At 41.7% G+C, this 19,509-nt stretch overlaps 2 protein-coding genes across 3 annotated transcripts in view; one reads left to right on the forward strand and one right to left on the reverse strand.

The window, feature by feature from the left end:
* Window positions 1–19,509, forward strand: part of syn3 (synapsin III) — a 133,841-nt gene that overhangs the window by 63,541 nt on the left and 50,791 nt on the right. The window lies entirely within an intron of this gene.
* Window positions 1,066–18,460, reverse strand: LOC146689898 (metalloproteinase inhibitor 3). The gene is made up of 5 exons (XM_085437582.1): window positions 18,121–18,460; window positions 8,307–8,389; window positions 6,535–6,646; window positions 4,228–4,349; window positions 1,066–2,293 (listed from the first exon to the last, which is right to left on the reverse strand). Exons 1-5 carry the CDS (start codon window positions 18,458–18,460, stop codon window positions 2,096–2,098), a joined length of 855 nt encoding a protein of 284 aa, XP_085293708.1. The 3' UTR covers window positions 1,066–2,095.

Raw genomic sequence — 19,509 nt, forward strand, 5'->3', positions numbered from 1 at the left:
AAACACAGAAATTAAGTCAAACATTTCTACAACCCCAACAAGGAAATATCCCCAACCCACATAATTCATAAATCAGTGTTTACACACAGACTGTACACAGCTTCCTTGATTGGATTTTTTTTCCTTTTGACTGATTTCTGTGTTAAGCAGATAGTATATTTACATAAACATGAACCACAGAAATAATGACACAGAAATGCCACAGCTGGAGGAAGAGCTCATTATGTATGGAGGTGAAGAACGATAAACTAAATACTGCTGAAAGATTCAGTCATAAAAAAAAAAAGAAAAAAAAAGTGAGCCTTCGCTCAAAATGCTGTTTAAAAAAAACAAACAAAAAAACCCAAAAAAAAACAGAGAACCGAAAAACCCCCCCAAAAACAACAAATAAGAGAAAATATAGAATTTCGTAGAAATTAAAGGGATTAAAAAAAAAAAAAAAAAAAAAAAAAAAAGTGACACAGATAACCAGAAATGGACCATAAATGAAACACAACCTAGTTAGCCTAGCTTCACATAGTCTGGAAATAGCACAGCTAGCATAACCATCTCAACATATGAAACATACACAGTAGTGTTTGAACGAATTTTAAACCACCGTAGTTTGTCCTTCCTCTCTACTATGCTATGCGAGGCAGTTTACAGTATCCTGCTTTAAGCTGCCATAAACTAGGCTAAATCACTGCCAAAAATAGATGCATAATTAGCACAAACATGTCAGAGTGATATCAGTATTCTTTTAGCAAACCAACAGTTTCTGTGCTTGGCGCTCTCTTAGCATAAATTACGAATGGGCTCTTCCTCTTTGTGAGGCCAGTCTGTGTCCGTTATTGGAATGGAATGAAGGGAAGTAAAAATAAGAGAAAACCCCAGACGGGAACAGGCGAACAAGAATGAATTTAGTGACAATATATTGTTACTTTCATTTATATATAATGTTCATCTCAAATAGTTAAATAAAAAAGATTGAATATACACTTACAAAATATGTCCTTCTCTGAAACCTCTGTTATAGTTTTAATTTTATCGGATTGGTAACGAGTACCAGCTTGGGGGGGTGGGGGGGATTATAATGAAGCCAAAAAAACCAAACTACCATAATAGTACCATAATGTTGAATTTGCTGATGCTGGTGCTTCATTTAATACACTGCAGTGAGTTCACGATATTATTTGGCCTGTTTTTCTTTTATGCACATATACCACATAGTATAACCCAATAAACATAAATAAATGTAATAGAGGTTTCAGATGAGTTGATTTCTGTAGCTTATTTTATATACAGCAACAAATAAAATATCACCATCTCTGCAAGAAATCTGGCGCTTCCCCGCGCTGGCACTGTGTTACTTTTGTGAAGCAGTGCGCAACAGTCGCGTTAAAAACAGGAAGCAGACTTACTACCATTATAAAGACGTGTGTGACAGTTCAAACTGAACATAACCGATACTTCACTGTGAAATATTGTCCATTTCACAAAGGGGTTTGAAGCCAAAATAGACGTGTATCGTTAACATATATAATATGTTGGCGCTGTTTCGGCCATGTTCGGTATATTGATAGCAACAAGCTAGCTTTACTCAGCAAATTTACAAAGGATCATCTTCGTAGTATACTTCGTCTGACACCTCCTGGCTTTTGCTTTAGAGACTTCTCCTCGTTCAAATGATCCTGACACTAGCTACTAGCTAAACTGCAGGTTGCTAATTGAAGCCAATGATACTGATGCTGTAAATAATACTTATGATTAAATCTTTTCAGAAGCTCTCAGTAGGTTGAGCGAGGTCTTACACTTTTTATTGGCCCTTTCTGTCTTTGTCACCGATGTCAACTTGGTGCAAAGGACGGAGTTTGTAGTACAAGGAAAAAGGAGCCACAGGACAAGCTGTACAAATAAAGGGAGGGTGGGGGGTATTATTTTCTATCAGAAGTGCTACAAACAGGCACTGTAATAGATTTGCTCTTTTTTTTCCTTTAAAAAGGGGGACATCACCCAGGCAGGTGAGCTCGAACAGTCCTGTAATACTCTAAACGTGACCAGGGATGGGACGGAGTTTGGGAGGCGGCAGCGAGTTTCAGTCAGAGGGCGTTTGTGTTCAGGGGTCAGTGGCATTGATGGTGGTTTTATCACGGGTGGTCATGCCTCGGTACCAGCTGCAGTAGCCCTCCTTCTGCTGGATGCAGGCGTAGTGCCGGGACTGGTAGCCGGGATAACCGAAGTGGGACAGCATGTCCGTCCATAAGCACTCGTTCTTGGAGGTCACGAAGCAGGGCAGGTAGTGGCAGGGCTTAATCTACAGAGAAAGGAGAAAAACCCGAGATGAAGCCTGACAAGCACTATCCCATGATTTGGCATGTTGCTAGAACATACATGATACTGAGTTATAACAGCTTTTTATTAGTGCTGTCAGCGTTAACCTCGTTAAAATGATGTTAACGCCATAACCACATTAACGCGGCAAATCTCCGTTAGCAAGTTAACGCGGATGGCCCCGTGCGTGGGGCTGCACGGCGTCAATGCGTTCGCGCGGTTAGCACGTTAATAAGTTAACGCCGTCATTTTAACGCTGACAGCACTACTTTTTATATTATAACTAAATATCATACCATAGCGCTAATTAGCTTAGCACTTATTAGCTTTGAAAGAAGAGGTTAAAAATGGCGGAAAATGGTTACACTAGTTGAGCTTGGATCTGGCTTCCTAGGTAGCATAGCAAAAAGACAAATAAGCAGATTTTGGCAGTATGAAAGATGTTCCCTGAATACTTAAACAATTTACCGACTGCGTTTTCTCAAATCCTAAAGTACTTTGAATTTACAGTATTTAGGTTTATTTATGGTTCATTATGAATTAGCTTAATGAGTGCTAAGAAAAATAGCTTGGATCTTCAAAAACACTTGACATGAAATACATGCTTGGTGAAACAAGCAAAACATGCATCTTTGCTCTACTGCCTTTCAGCGTTTGCTTTCAGGGATTTACTGCAGAAGATTTATTGATCTGATGGGACTGGAGGAAAAAATGGCAGCTCTCTAAATAACTAAGCTCAAACCCAGTAAGTCTACACTGGCACGTGCTGCTTTGTGCGACGGAACGTTGACATCTTCCTGAAGCAGCGAGAGTTTTTTGTAGTTTGTCAAGGATTCAGTTCGATGTTAGCCTTTCGTGCGTCACCACTCCAGGTGCTCACACAAAAAGCAGCTTCACAGATGAATATACAGCCTGAAGTGACAGGAAGATTCACATAACTAACCGAGTCGTCACACTTATCTGGATATGAATTCAGCAGCAAATTCAATTAGTACATTAAAGGCCACGTTTGCCATTTTTGGCTGCTTTTGTTACTCAGGCCAAGAAAGTTCATCCTCCGTGGCTCAGAGATGTCTGACATAACTTCTCAGTTCGAGTGCTTCTAATGATCTGTAGAGAGTAATAAAACTGCCACGACATGCTTCTTCGCGCTCCAGTGCCGTAAGTCCTCATTTGTGAAGGAATGCGAAGGACAGAGGAGCTGGTTTTTTAAAACAGTGCAGTGATTTCTGTGTCTGCTTTGCGCTTAAGGGCCGTCACCATGACGCCTCAGCTGACTGATTGCCTCCTTCGATTGCCTCTGGGCTGCTGCCACGTACAATCTGAGCACAGTTTACTTGCTTTGGCCCGTATTGGGAACAAACAGGTCTCCCTGCTAATCCACTTATACTGATAGGGGCCCGGCGCGTTAGCAGATGTCCGCGGCGCCGCTGTACAGTAGGATGTTTATGAGGCGTTTCGGCAGCTGCGCAGCAGCAAGCTACATGTGTGAGTCACATGAAATGGGAGGCTTGAGCTGATTCCAGACCTGTTACTTAATTCCCTGTGACAGTAGTAAAACTTGTTTTTTTCTCCATTTCTATCCCAGCTAAACATCCGTGATGAATAATAGTGGGAATTAGACACTTAAAAAGGAGCTCATATTTCAGTCTTGATAAAAAATAATCCGTTCAATGGCTTGCAGTAGAATTAATGATTGATTTGATTCTTCACACAGAGCCACCATAACTAAGTATACACATCCTTCCTCCTGTACTGTTTAAATCCTGTTATATTAATCAACTTTATAAGTGGTCATCCAGCAGGATAACATTTGGTTGCCTTTGCAAAAATGAGCAGCAGTAAGCTCCTCTTGAGCCTCGTCTTTCCTCATCTATCATATCCTTGTTGGGACAAAGGTTGCCTGTTGACACTCACCCTGCAGTTGCAGCCCAGCTGGTAGCGATGGTTGATGCCTTTCTTCTGCGACAGCGAGAGGCGCTCCCACCGCTCGTTCAGGTTGCACAGCCCCGTGTAAACCTTGCCGTCGTAGACTCGTCCTGTGGAAGCACAGGATATTTGGATGTCACTCTTAGATTGTGTTCTCACCTCTGTATAAAACGATGTTTAAGTACCTCTTAGTCTTTAAAACGGACTCTGGAGTCATGCAAACAGATGTGAGGATTTGGCGTTTTTCTTTGCCAGACACACACATGACAAACTGAATCTTCGACTTTGGACGAACCAACAGAACGACATTATCGACCTAATTCACAGAAATTTTAATATTTTCCAAGGCCTTAAGGAGCGTATTTACTTTGCTCTCTCTGGCGCCCAATAAAAGCATCTGTACTTGATTAATGTGTAAAGACCCACACATTAATCCCGACTCAGGTCACGATGCATGCATGCCACTTATTTTGTAATCGTTTCAATATAACACAGGATACTGTAGTCCCATCACTCAACCAGTCCAACTTATTTGCCCATGGTAAGACAATATCATACAGTAAGCCCATATTAAACCAGCACCTCTATTTCTGGATATCCAAATGTCAGCAGACATCTATTTTTAGTGCTGGACCATTTGCACCTTACGGACTCCCGAGACAGGTGCACAATGGCACACTGCATGTGCTCGGGAACGTTTCGATGTCATCAGTGTTGTCACCTCATGGGAATGTGACAGCTCACAAATATGTGCATCTTCGACCCCCAGTGCACCTCCCAATCGGCCTGCATCGTTGCACTGGGATTACTGGAGTCGCTTGCGGGTTTATTACATGGTGCAGAGTGTGCGACACGCACCTAAAATACTAATCGGGGTCAGCGCCCTTATGCTTGATCAAAAGAGATTTTTGCAGCTCACGCTGGAGGCCTCGGTGTGTTTAAATTGTTCTTAATACAATCCTAATTATATGGAGTTCTTTCTATAGATGCCCTGGCAGGAGCGAAAGACACTGATGTCCCCTCGCACCCGGACTGGGTAAACATAGCAGTCACTGCCCAGCAACGCCAGCTCGTTGGCTTGCACTGTGCGGTGCAGTTAGAGTATTTACAGGTCGGGACTTAGCGACAGTTATATACACCAAGCACAGCAGGGTCCAAAGTAAACTGCACCTCTGTTAGAAATAGCAACTCATAAAGTGCTTCTGCTGGAAAATGCCAGTCGCTTCCTGCTGGCTGCTAATTACGAGTTGTGTGTGAGAGGAAAAAACAAAACAAAACTGCAGTTTCTAGACGGCGAAGCTAAGGGAAATGAGTTTTAAGAGGGCCATTCCTTTGCCACCTTGCACGGTGGCAAACAGTAGGTTGTAATTAGTGGGAAACTTTGTGTGACAGGACAAACCAAGAAATCCTTGGGGAGGAGAAGTGTGTGTATCTTGCAGTGATGCTGGCTGGAAGGCCTCTGAATGTTTTCAGCACCCATTTGGTGATAAAATGGATTCAGTTTGGATTTAATCATGCCACAAGCTCAAAAAAGGATATATTGAGAAAGAGTGTTGCTAACAGTTACACGTCCTCTGAGACTGTCACATACAAGCAGTCGCTAAGTTTATGTTATTACGAAACAGACCGCGAGTGGTCAGTTATAACTTTCTCTGGTGCTATCACAAATGATTACCTGAAGCCATTTATCAGAAATGCCAAAGGCAGTAAAATCAAATAAAAACAGTTATTTTGGACAATCAAAGACCTTCACAATGAGGATATTTTGTAAAAGCAACTTTCAGCTCTTATCCCACCTCCATACCCTTTAAAAGGCCTGTTTGATGTTTGATGGCTGAGAGTTAAGTCAGAATTAGGTGCCAGTTACACTCGGGGTAAAGCTTTGGCACTTAGCTGTGAACATTCAACTCGGGGGAGGAGTCTTTGGAATGCACCAATTAATCTCCTCATGAAGACTCTGAGCCCCTCCCCCTACACACAGAGTGGAGCAGCCACTCCAGAATGCTTTTTAACCGAAAACTAATTTTAACCAAAACTTAATCATTGCTTGTTCCACTTACATTAAACTCGGCACTAAAAATGACTCTGAGGAGCAGACAGCCATCGAGCAAAGCTGGATAGCTTAGCTTAGAGTTTCCTTCATATAATTTGATTACGGTGACATTTTCTCCCTTAGCACAGATTTCTGTAAACGTTGCATAGCCTCGCTTTGAGAGGGTTTCTCACACTTAACGTTGATTATTTCAACAGTCTGAGTAAAAATCAGTCAGAGCAACGCTCAAAACCACGGCTCACCTGTGATCAGGTACTGGTATTTGTTGATGTCAAACTTCACACCGCACAAACTCTCCGAGGCGTCTGTGTAAATGTGCTGCACATGCTGGACTTTTTCAAATCCTTTGTACATCTGTAAGACATGAGAATCAAACATGGAATTACACCCCCATGCTCTTTAAAAATAGGAAAGTGTAATGTTTCTGCACCATGGCACTCCATCTCTTCCTCAACCTCCACATATAAATAATGACGAATGGAAACAGCACACTGGCTTTATCAGATGACATTTCTTAAGGAGCGCCTCAGGGGAGAAGGAGTATTTGGCTCTGCCCTCAACCTAATCATAGATAACATAGCTACGTTGTGTAATATGCTTTCACTTTGATGGCGTTTTGGCAAGGTCACTGCTAAAATCCAGTCCTTCCATTCAGCTCAGTCATGTAGAGCCCGAAGTGAATGTTTGCTCTGAGAACTTTCTGGATTTTTCTTCCCCTGGCAGTGTAATCTATTTGTCTGGGAACAACAGGAAATCCCTGTTTAGATGCGGCGTTCTGAGAAAAGCAGAACAAACTGTTACTTAAGCCAGAAACTGTGGCACTTTGGGAAAGCCAAAGGCACAAGTCTCATAGGATCTGTTGAAATTTGAAAGGAATTGTGTAAGTTATTAGAGCAAAGCACTGTTTTCAGTACAAACCAGCAGACTGAAATACAAATAAATAAACCAAGAGGCTCAAAGGCCACGTCTAATTGCTGAGGATAATCCCAGAGTGGCACCTGCTATGCTTCGCCATCAACAGGCCACTTGATGTTTTTGTTACAACCTGGGATTTTACTGATGCATCGCATGACTCTACTGAAATATTTACACTCAGAGTGAGGAGTTTGGTTGAGCTCTAATGCCCGAAAGCCTGCTAATCCTCCAGCCTGGCTTCTATCTGAGCAGCAGGCCGATGTCAGCATCTGTCAGAAATATGCAGCGTTATGTAAGAATATAGAGGAAGTAAAGAATGAGCTTTCAGGGCAAAAGATGCAGAAATTTTACAATTTATTTGCTTCAGATTAAAAAAAACAAAAACCTTAAATAAGTGACAACACTGGGGGAAAAGCCAATCTTTACTAATAATAATCAGCATATTTCTTTCCTGTAGTGTGACAAAAGAAAACTAGACAGGCAAGCCTCATATATACATGTATGTGTGGATATTTTCAGGCTATACAGGTAACGTCCCATGTCAGCAGATGTCATGGTTTCATGGAGCTCAGGATTAACTTGTCATCACTAGCTAGTACATATCATTAGCTAATAATAGCAAAATTCTTTTTCTCTGTTCATGAGAGCTAAAGAAAAATGTATATAAATCTTATATAGAGACCATTTTAGAATATTTAGATAGTTTGTGATTGGCTTAGTTTAGCAGAAGAACTGGAAACAACCAGCCATTTCTGTAAATGTCCAGTCAGTTGCTAATATGACTTTGAGTTAAATATGGCGCTGTAGTATAGTTAGCTATACTACAGCGGGAAAAAAAACAAAACTTCGATATTGTTAAACTACTCTGTTATTTGTATAACATGTTATTTGATCCTGTTTTTGAAATGTAAACAAAAGCAAGATTAGATGTTTCGTTCCTTTTGGTCGTTTGCTAGGTGTCCTGGAAATCTCTTCTTGGTCATGTTATTGCACAAACACAGGGATTAAACTGAAACTTGCCATAAAAGGATTTTGCTTTCTGTAGCTTTGTATTTAACTCAGGCAAACAGCATCGGATTAAGCAGATGTTTGTTCTCACCTTCATTTGCTTGACAGTGTAGCGCATGGTTCCAAACGGTCCATCTCTCAGGAGCTTCTTGCCCACCACTTTAGCTCGAATCACTGTGAAGAGAGCACACAGGTGCATTCCTTTTAGCGTACAACTTTCCAAGCAAATAAACACATTGCTTCTGTTAAATGCCGTTTCAGGACCAGGTTGGCACCACAGTTAACCATTTATGCATTACTTCCATTTGCTGAGAAAGCCAATAGAGAAAAATCACTAAAGGAAAGAATGAGTTTGATACAGAAATGGAAGGAAAAGAGTCTGAACTAGAAAGACATGGATGTCTGCAAATAACTACTCTAGGGTGGGAGTGGAAAAAAAACATTCATGTTCACTGTTATTAACTTTTGACAATCTGAATACTAAATCTTCACATAATTAGGAAAAAGTGACTTTAAACAAAAACAGGGTCCCATCTTTGGGAGTACAGCTTGACAACGATCTTATCAGAGTGCAGGACCCTCATGTAAATGTTGGCGAGGTGAAAATGCTTAGCGGCAAGTTTGATTTGTTTGCTTTCACTTGTGTTGGCGTAAGGGGGCTTATTATGAAAGGCCAGGAACTGGGAGTGTACAAAACGAGTGATCATTTGAGCTGCTGCTTCAGCGCCTGCCTCGAGCTGCGGGCCCTGCATGAGCTTTCAGTCCCGCTCTGAAGTTCACCTGCTGCCCAAAGCCCAACAGCCACAGACACAACTAACACTGACTATGTTTGTTATCTTCTCCCTGTGGAATTTCCTTCCCAGATTCTTTGGGGTTTCACATTCCCCAGAAAGGGGGGAGAAAGAAATGAGGCATGTGGCATCTTCTGTTGGATTTCTGTTTGTCTAGCTGTCCTGCTAAAAGGCAAAAGGAAATTGGGCATAAAACTACAAGTCAAATAGGAAGCTATTACAGCATGGCCACCCAAAAGTGGTGACCACAGATTTATTTTAGTTATACGGTCCCCTATTTGAACCGAGACTTTATTTATGCAACACACCAAATCCTATTTTGAAGCAGTAAATTGAGCAATGCAGCCATCCAGGAGCCTCAAACAGATTTTGTGTTACTTTTCATTCATTTCAGTCTTCTTTAGTAGAAAGCGGTGGCATTTTGTTAACTGTCACTGTTAATGTCACCAAATAAAAGATTAAATCACATTAAATCGTAAATTAATAAAAAAAACAAAAAAACATGGGTCACTCCTTCCAGATTCCAGCCCCTGCCTGCCCTCTACTTTCTGAACTTTTGCAATAACTTGGTGCACAGCATTTGATCCATTAACCTGTCAGCTCGCTCTATATGAACTCAGGAGCGCTGCTATGTGATCAACCTCTGCTAAATGCTGTCTGACAGACGTCTGCAGCTGCAATTACAACAGCACAGGAGCACAATTACACAGGAATGTGCAGATATAACTGGATACTTTTGCCTCATTTCAGTACACTGCCGCCATTATTTTCAAATGCCACCCGAAAACGCAGTTTCATTCTCTGCCCCGGCCTCAAAACCAACCCTCAGGACTAACAAATGTTTGTGTTTGACGAGTCACAGGTCAGCTGATTTAGCTGAAGTACATCCAGATAGGACCCCTTCGTTTTTCTTTAGACGAAGGCCACTAATTGGCCTGTGATAATAAGTGTGACGCACCAAAGACAGGATTTCCTCGAATTGACCTCCTCTGCATTCAGCAGTTATATTTGCAAATGACCGCAGAGTTGCCAGCTCACATATTTAAACCCATTTCTCACATTACCCTGGTTCATCTGGAAACTACAGGTATACTAAGTAGGTACTTTCTAAACTTCTTTTAGTGTTTTTCATTGACTCAAAGTTAGCAAACTACGCTAGCTAACCTAGCCTGGCTTCCAGGTCTAAAAAAGGAAGTCAACAGCACTTCCAGCCTTAAATGTGTATTCTTTTTAATGGCCAGCAGGAGGCGATCATCTGATTGCAAAATATAATTTGTATAAAAACATTTAGTTTATCAAAGCTAATATTTTAGTAAAACACTTTTATTAGTTTATGGGGATCATCACCAGGTTCAATAAAACCTGAAGTTAGATTCAAATAAAGAACATAATTTACAAAATTACAGCCATCGTTTCTACGGTTAATGAGTGGAAGCTAGGTAACCTAGCTAAGAGTGATAATGATTGAAGAAAAAAAAAAAAAGTTTGGCTTTAACAACTTTTGAACTAAACCAAGTAAAATAACACGTGTAATAGTTTTGTTACAAAAATGTATTTTAATATCAGTCATGTATTACCTGGCTGAAGGTTCACTCCATCTTGTGAGGTAAATATATTAACTATTACACCATAGCCATGTCTGTCATGTTAAGTTTAGGTTAGCGAAACCTAACCCGGGCTTATGCAGTGTTCTTGCTATTGGAACTGTCAGTGACGAGTGAGGAGGAGGAGTCTTTCCCTGTGGTTGTCACTGCAACTGCAAGTGTAACTAAAATATGTATGAAGAAAATTTTGATCTGGAAGCACCCTCATGAGAAGAAATTAATCTCTTTGCGCAACAAAAGCAGTAGGCTAGGCCCAGAAAGGAAAGAAAGTTGACCTCAAGTAGTTCACCAACCTATTGTTATTCAAAACAGGCTATAACCCCCCACCCTCTTCCGCCACTACCTCCCCTCAGAACACTTTCCTTGTGACGCACAGGGATTCATCTTCTGCTGAAGACCTGACACACATTTTCAACAGTGGGAGTCTTTTTGTCATAAGAGAGGTAAACAGGAAATAACCTGAAAAAAAAAAAAGAAGAAAAAAAAATCCCCCTCCACTCTCTTGCCTGAAGCAGGCGATTACACAAGCATGGATGCAAATGCTAAGTCTTAAGGTGAGCGTGTAATTTAGTTAAACATTTAGCCAGCCTACGTACAATGTGGCAAACTGCAAGCATGGCAAGAATAAGGCTAGTCGTTTGAGTGTGTCTGTGGATGTGTGAGGGAGAGGAGGAAAGCAAGGCACGGGGCGCGTGACGCCGATTTTGGTATGCAGAAAGTTGTCCAAGCTTGAGGAGGCGAGTAGGAGGAAGAGGAATTCTCAGGACGACACACTACCACGCTCAAAAATAAACACTGAAACCGAATCCCCAATGCAGAGCTTTATGTCAGGTGAAAAACACTGGCGCAGAGAGCATGCAGCGCTCGCTCACATGCCAAATGGAGGGAAGCTTATGAAGCACAGGGATTTTTCTTTCCTATCACTCTGATACCATGATGGTCGATTTCTGCCAAATCAAATATAAGAACCTAACAGTCTTTAAATTTGGCTTAAATGTGCTCAAACGTAGCAGACTTCTTAAAAAGTACCCAACTGTAATGTCAGTCATCAAGCTTCTAGCTAATATTTAAGCTAAGTGAATACCAACACACAGCTGGTAATGCCAGACAAAGCAAAGTGCAGTGCATGAAAACGAAAATCCATTTAACTGCCTGTGAATTCAACTTCTTATTCACCAAATTAGAAAGTTGATTTCCCTTCATTAGAGGCTCCTGCGGGATCGAGCGACAGGAACCTTGAACCAACTACTCGTTTTAATGTTGCCGTCACGCTAGCAGACCTCAAAAATGCTAGTTGCCAGAGTTAAAATTGGTACCCTTTTGCACACTTTGGCCAAAGTATCTAAAACACAGCATCGTGCTCTACAATGAAACCTTGTATCTAAATTAGGGAGTATGCTGAGAAAGCTCTGGGAAAGGCAGTCACAACCCAACACTGGGTGCTATCTGTGCATCGTACTACCTTTGCACCTGCTTTGCATTTTCCTCTTCTTGCTTTTTATCTTTGCCACTCACCGACTTGCTGTTACTCACTCAAATCACCAGCTGCCTTTCACCTTTTTACCTGTTAGACTGCAAGTGTTGCGTAAATCTTGGTAACACTGACAGTTAGAGGTCAGTACAGATCAAACAGTACTTGTTACTATTCTTTCAAGTTCGCTAACCTTTAATAAACATACTGAAGCTGAATAAATGACAGTTTTTTGGTTTATTCTTCATTGTGTTTTCATGTATGAGTGTTGTACCATTGTGCGTCGCCCCTGTATTGGCCTCTTGTTTTGGAACAGTTAACCTCTGGGTGGCTGTGTGGTCATTAGAAGGGAAGGGCGGGCTGGACATTCGATACGCCTGGCTCAGGGGACGAACATCCCAAGCTTGTATGGAATCCAGACTCTTTGACATCTCCTCGAATTTTAACTCACTTGAGGAAAAGTATAAAAATCTGATCCAAGCTTACATAATTCAACGGTGGGGGGAGAGAGCAGATGCTGCTAAAGGGAGTAGCTATTTACCTGAATGCTACATAACTCATTAATAGGAGGATGAGGTCACAAAGCTCAATGCCATGCATCGCTCTAAACCCACTATGCTTTGCTTGTTTCACTAAGCTCCTCTATGGATAGCAAACATCCACAGTGGGGAAGGATCCTTTCTTTCAATGGCCTGATCCCCAATCCCAAACCGAGCATAAACGCATATCACGCTAATCCTCAGCTTCTAACTCGGTTTACAGCGCAAGCATGTAAAAGTTTGCTCCTGTCACCTCCAAGCATTTTGGGAATGAGCGGCATTACGAAGCAATATTGAATTTCATGGTCAAAGCTTACTCCCAGACCTCTAATCTTGCTTCGGGAGGGCTTTGGAAAAACAAGTGCTGCACATTTCCTCCTTGTGAATGGGCTGCTTTAACCCAGCTGCCTAGTAGAGGCCAACAAGGTCTTTGCATAAGGCAGCAGCCAGGTCATTGCCCAGTGCTCAGGTATGTAGCAGGGGAAAAAAGAAAACAACAAAAAACAACCAGCTACAACTCTGCCAACTCTAACAGTAGGCAATACATTTTGGGCCTTTCTATCACATGACCACAGAATAAAGTCCAACACAGACAGGAAACTGCAGCACATGCATGCTTTTGTATGTCACAGTTTTAGATTTGTCAAGTAAAAAGGAGACATTCTGCAATAACCTAATTTTCAACCCCTTTAACCTAATTGTGATTCATCCAGTGGAGTGCCTGCGGGTGATTGTGGGTCAGGGCCAAGAAACCAAGAGGGAAAATGCTTTGAACTCCACTGATGGTCTTAAATTTGGAAGATACAGGCTTTGATGTTGACGTTGAGAATTACAGCCCTTCTCTCCTGTCAAATGAGCATTTCAACCCTATGCCGTGTTGTTTTCCACGTCTCCGAGTCCAGCGAAGAAAGCAGGTTTCAGTTTGAGTTGACAGAAAGAAAAAAAAGACATTCAGCCTAAAACAACAACAATAAAAAGATCTCTACACCAGTTATACAGTTAAATTGTCCATGATTTGGTAATTGCACATGCTGGGAGGCTACACTTGACCCAGAATATCCTGTGAGCATGTGACCTTTTAGTGTTTCTGAAGCGCTTCTCATCGAGGGACTGGAGGTGCGCAAGCAAACCGCAAGCATTCAAAGCACAACCCAAGCTAAGCCCAGGGCCTTGGAAATGGGATTTGTGGGGCTCACAACTGATCGCTGGCCCCCATTGAAGTCAGTCCCAGATTCTACACTGCAAGTCTCATGGGGTGCCAACACCACAAGCTATCCAAAAGATCTGAAGGACTGTGAAAGGCATCGCTTGAGCGTTTGTCAAACGGGGTCACTTGGCTGAAGACACACCCACAGGCTCTGTGATCAGTCCCCACCAAAGAGAAAACGGCCATTTTGGGGCTGTAATGTCACAGTTTCTGTTATCTCCCCTTATAAACAGTGGGATCCTCTAAAGTATGACAGGCTAAACCTGCACCACCTCCTCCTCCTCCTCTAAGATGCTGCAGAGGATTCACCAAACCATCATTGTGAGTTGCTGCCCACGTCAGAGCTAAATGAAGTGACTTCCACCTACAGAGGCACGCTGGTTCTGTCCTCGGAATCTGAGCAAAGAGAAGCCTCCTTTTCACAGGCAAGTCTGGCAAAGCCTTAGGAAAAGCAAAGTCTTGTGGAGCGATTATGACACTCTGAGACTGGAAAAAGGAAACTGCAAATGAAATGGCATTTTTAAAGTTACACCGTGTCCTCGATGTGACGTTTTTCTTGCTGCCAAGGGGTAATAAAAATATGTGAACTGAACAGGATGTCAATCGACGAGAGAAAAGCAGGTTTATGAGAGCTGCTGGATTCTGGAAATATGAGCTTTATTATTGTTTATTGATGGTGATCCATATGCTAAATCGTTAAGGTTAACAGAGCATTTCAATGGGAAAATCTACTTTCAGAGTTAGCTGACACCACTAGCTTTGTGCCGGTATGAATACCATGCTGTACATTGAAGATAACCAACGCTAAAGCTTCAAGCTTAGCAATTTAGGCATTGCTACCTTGATGTTTTGAAACGTGATGTAATGCCTCCAGGCTCATCCTAAACCAAATCCTCCTCTGAGACTAATGGGGACCTCAGACCCCCCAGTACACCTCTACAGAGTTGGATGCTTTATAAGAGTCAGAGGAGTCACCGCCTGCTGGCTGCTGAAGAGAATGCAAGTTCAAGGCACTTAAGCCTTTAAAGTATGAACTAGAGATGGCACGATACCACTTTTTTATGTCCGATACAGATACCGATATCATAAATTTGGATATCTGCCGATACCGATATGAATCCGATATAGTGTTTTTTAATCAACAAAACTGTTTTTTTAAATATCTTGCTGCATTTTGTATAAGTTCATACTCAAGTTTAAAACAACAACTACACTAAAGCTATTCTGTTATACCTGTATGCAAAAAAAAAAAAAATTTCATAGTTCAGCAATACTGATCAATCTAATAAACTTAAACCTACACCATCCTCCCTATTCTGGTATTTTAAAGAGTACTTGGTGTAAATATTAAGCAACCTAACTAATAGGGTTCCAACTCCCAGCAACAAAAATAAATAAATAAAAAATAGGGAACCACCCCTCACGCTCCACCTCATGATGCTTAATCGACGTAATCAACCTTAATTTGATGCAGTGTGAAAAAAAATACACAGAAATCAATTATTTTTCAAGAAATATTAAATAGATTCAACATCTTTCTTCAACAAAATTGCAGACTGCACAGATGGTACCTTCCCAAAGGAAAAAGTACTATAGCTTACTAGGGTATATATATTAGACTTAATAGTTACTATATACAGTAATTGACTTCTATTCATTTTACATCAAATTAAAACTTTGGGTGTCAGATAATTATTTATTAAAAGCTAGACATTTTAAATGAGAATAAGAAAGAAAAGTATGTCTTTGTGCCCCCTTTTCCCTGTTAATGCCCTATCGGCCCCCCTGGCTAAACTTTGCTAGATCCGCCCCTGCACAGTTACCAGCGTCAGCTACGTAGAAAAAGATCCTTGAGTAGAAAGTAATATTAAATACGTTCTAACAACAGCTGATCAAGCTTAAACGTGCTGCTGTTGTTCAGCCGCTGGTTTCCTCTTTCTGGTGCAAAGTGGGCCAAAAACAAACAAGAGACAGACTCGCGACAGAAAAGCCGATCAGCTGATCATTAAGCAGTTTCACCATTGAAGTAGCAGCAGGAGAGGCAGTCGCTTGTTAAGCTTAAAGCAGGAATGCTTTACAAACATTCAGAGATGGACTTACACACTTGCTGTACTTCTCTCGGGATAACTTTGTCGGAGATGAAATGCCGGGTTGCTAGCGAAGCTCCAAATGCTATCCAGACCACCGACAGGTCCTGCATGCCACAGCCGCTCTATCACGTGATGCATACTGCTCCGACGTGCTAACGTTCTGAGGTGAGTTACGGCGTGTTGCAAGTTTTGTGAGGTGCTTTCGTGATATTTAATGGATCGGATTACATTTTTTTTTTTTTCTCCGATATCCGATCCAGTAATTTAGGTCAGTATCGGACCGATACCGATACGTAATATCGGATCGGTCCATCTCTAGTATGAACCATCAAATAATTGCCAAAAAATAAAATCTAACAAAATTACAAATACACCTGTATATTAATTTGGATATATGAGTTTTAGTTTGTGTCATATTTGTTACATACAGCTTTGTTATACTATTTATTGCTTAAATATATATTGTGAATTTAATTGTTTCAGGTTGGGGTGTGTGTTCAAAAATGAAATCACACTGATGATGTAGAAGTCTCAAAAAGTCATGTATCAAATATGGTACACTTTGCATTGCAGGTGTATTATTGAATTCTGACCAATAAGCTGTGTCCATCTTTTATCTACAGTTTATGTTCACTACCTTCAAGTTAGTTCGCTTAGCTTAACTTAGCATAAAGACAATGAAAAAAGGAGGAACCAGCCAGCCTGGTTATGTCCAAAGACTCAGCTATAATTATAAAGTTGAATAAATAATGTCTTCTTTGCTTAATTCATACAAAAGCTTTGGCTGCAGACATCTAAATGTAGTCAAAAGGGCACTTTTAGGAAGTCTGCTTCACCTTTAAGAATAATGGGTATCATTTGTGCAGTAAATTATGATTTGGTGTGTGTATTTAACATGAAGAAGTCTCCAGTTTCATTAAGATTTTAAGGCATCAGTAACTAATGTTCTCTATAATCGTTTTCAGCCTCTACTGGTTACTAGTAGCAAGTACAAGATCATTAACAATGATGTCAGAGTGTGTTCATGTGAATTAGCTGACAGTAGGTGTTAGGGCAAACACGTGGGTTTACACACATGGTAGCTGTGTGTGTGTGTGTGTGTGTGTGTGTGTGTGTGTGTGTGTGTGTGTTCTGAACTGAGAGATTATTGTTTGAGCTCGGGCTAAGGATTTTAGAGTGCCTCATGACGGTTCACACATTTTCAGGTCAAATGAGATTAAAACAAAATATCGGCTCCAGTCAGAAACCCAAATGCGAGTCTGCGCTCCTCGTCTGCAATAAAAACCGCCTTTCTGTCCCATCTGAAACACTTCAGCCCTCTCTCCCCCTACAGCAGAGATCAAATGATCCTCGGGTCTTTACTGGTGTTATCCAACCACAGAGGTCAGGTTGGACCGGCGTTCCAGGCTAAGCCAGATCCTAAATTCATATTATTCTGGGCAGTCAGAGAAAGCACACCCAGGCCAGTAAAACAAGCCATGTACACCTCGACCCTCCACTGCTGCTTTATCAACCCGAGGCCGGGGGTACTGAGCCACTCAACACAGAAATACCAGAGCGTGCAGATAAATAAACAGTATTTGAAACATGTAAACTCACTGTGGGTCTTGTTTTCAACTGGTTCCAATTCACACCAATCAAAGCACATTCCCCCTCACCCACCCATCCTCCCACCAGAGCACAGCTTTGGGAAGAATGTGCAGACATTTGTGTCCCGAGCAAAAGCGGAATATTTGAAGTAAATTAAAAGTCAAACAGTTTTCTGACACACAGACACGCACAGAGCAACAACATTCAATCATCTGTGTGGGGAAGCCTGCTAAGGATCATCAAGGCAGATGCTGGAGGAGAACTCTGCACTCGCTCCGATTTAAACAGGTGGGACCACGAGGTGAATTGAATCAGGTGATTCTTATACTCAGGTCCTCAAGCGTCTTCATCAGTTTGGGACATTTTAAGCTCTCTCACTTTAATCAGCATCCTGCACTGACCAAAAACTACCAGAGTTTATTAAAAATGTCCAATTCACAGTGAGAGATCCGCATGCGAAAACCCAGAAAGGACTGGAAGGAACCAGTTTTTTCACGCTCCTGTGACAAGCAAAGCTTTTATTTTAACATCTGACCTCCGTGCAGTGGTTAGAATAAAGTCACACTAATTTTCATGAGTATGAGAGGGGGGGAAAAAAATCGGGGTTACCCACCTATGTCGGAGTTGCAGAAGGCGTCTTGGGGGTGCGTGAGAGCGCACGAGCAGCCCTCCGTCAGCTGGTTAACATGCAGGGTGCTGAAGATAAACAGCAGGCTGACCAGGTACACTGAGTGCATTTCTCCAAACTTTCTCACTCCCTCTCTGGAATAAAACTGTCCGACTAAGTCCGCTGAATCACCACCACACGCTGGCTGCTGCTTCAGTAAGTAGTCAGTAGATGTAGCAGGTTCTGCGAGTACCGTCCACGTCTGTAGTGCTGCTCGTCTGTCACAGCTCGCTTCTCTCTGCTCGAGCGTTTCTCCCTGATCCCGCGGAGGAGCACACGCGCACATATAAGCGCGCGACGAAAGGTTCACGCCCCTCCCTCTTCAGAGCTCGCAACCAGTGCGGCCAATCACACGCTATTAGGAATAGCAGACACGATGACATACTGGAACATTTCCCCCTCTTCATCTTATTTTCCCATACAGACCTAAATATAATAAAAACAACAACAACAATAATAATACAGAAACATAAAGTACAGAATGAGATGTTAGCTAAAAAAAATATGCGTGCAACTGTTTGATGTTGATCACAGAAGGGAAAGTGGGGTGAGATAAGTGAAGCTCAACTAGTAAAAATGTCGTCTAGCGTCATGTTCATTACAAACAGGATTTAGTTATGTAATAACTAATGAAAGACATGTAGATAGCCAGTATGAACTCACATGTCATACTGGTACATAAAAAAAACAAACAATTAACACAGTTTCTAAGTAGAAATGAGCAACTAATGAATTTAAAGAGTTGTTTATCAAATCTCATTCACTAGATTAATTCCAGAAATACTTTATCTCCCCCTCTCCTCACCCCCTTCTGACTGCAAGAAGAATAACTAAATAATGAACAATGTCTCCTTTATTCTTTTGTTTCCTTTTTGCTCATTTCTCACCGAGGAGCCTCACTTAGTCATCCTGCCCACCCTCTGACGCCCCCTTTAATTACTAATGCTGAGTAATAGCAAACACAGTCTGCAGCGGCAATCCGAGGCAACCAGATGACTCTTCATCTCTGCACAGTAAAATCAACAGATGTGAGGGCAGAGAAAGCCACTCTCTTCTTTTTTCTCTCCCTCTTTAAGGTTGATCATCACTGTGCTTGAAGATTCATGTGGACCTGTGGATAGCTTCACTTTGTTTTGCAAAGGCTTTACTCAAGCCACCTGTTAGGCACATTCAGTTATATTAGCCAGTTAAAGCCTCTTTCCTCTCCCTCCTGACTGCTTCACAGATCCGCTGCTCTGTCGCCACCGGGGCTTATCTGCTGAGAGACTGAGCGAGCTATGTTAAGTGTTCACGCTGCTCGTGGTTACATAAGCGCGGCACAAATAATCATGTCGG

Source organism: Copadichromis virginalis, linkage group LG17 (assembly GCF_057382275.1).
Source record: "Copadichromis virginalis isolate Kocher_CV1m ecotype Utaka linkage group LG17, C_Virginalis_male_GT1.1, whole genome shotgun sequence".
Lineage (NCBI taxonomy): Eukaryota > Metazoa > Chordata > Actinopteri > Cichliformes > Cichlidae > Copadichromis > Copadichromis virginalis.

Excerpts from the sequence above, each read along its gene's own strand:
- LOC146689898 (XM_085437582.1), bottom strand. The coding sequence starts at position 18,460 with ATGTGCGCGTGTGCTCCTCCGCGGGATCAGGGAGAAACGCTCGAGCAG. Across the intron at positions 4,350-6,534 it reads ATACCAGTACCTGATCACAG|GACGAGTCTACGACGGCAAG; the intron begins GTGAGCCGTGGT and ends GTGCTTCCACAG. Across the intron at positions 2,294-4,227 it reads AGCTGGGCTGCAACTGCAGG|ATTAAGCCCTGCCACTACCT; the intron begins GTGAGTGTCAAC and ends CTTTCTCTGTAG.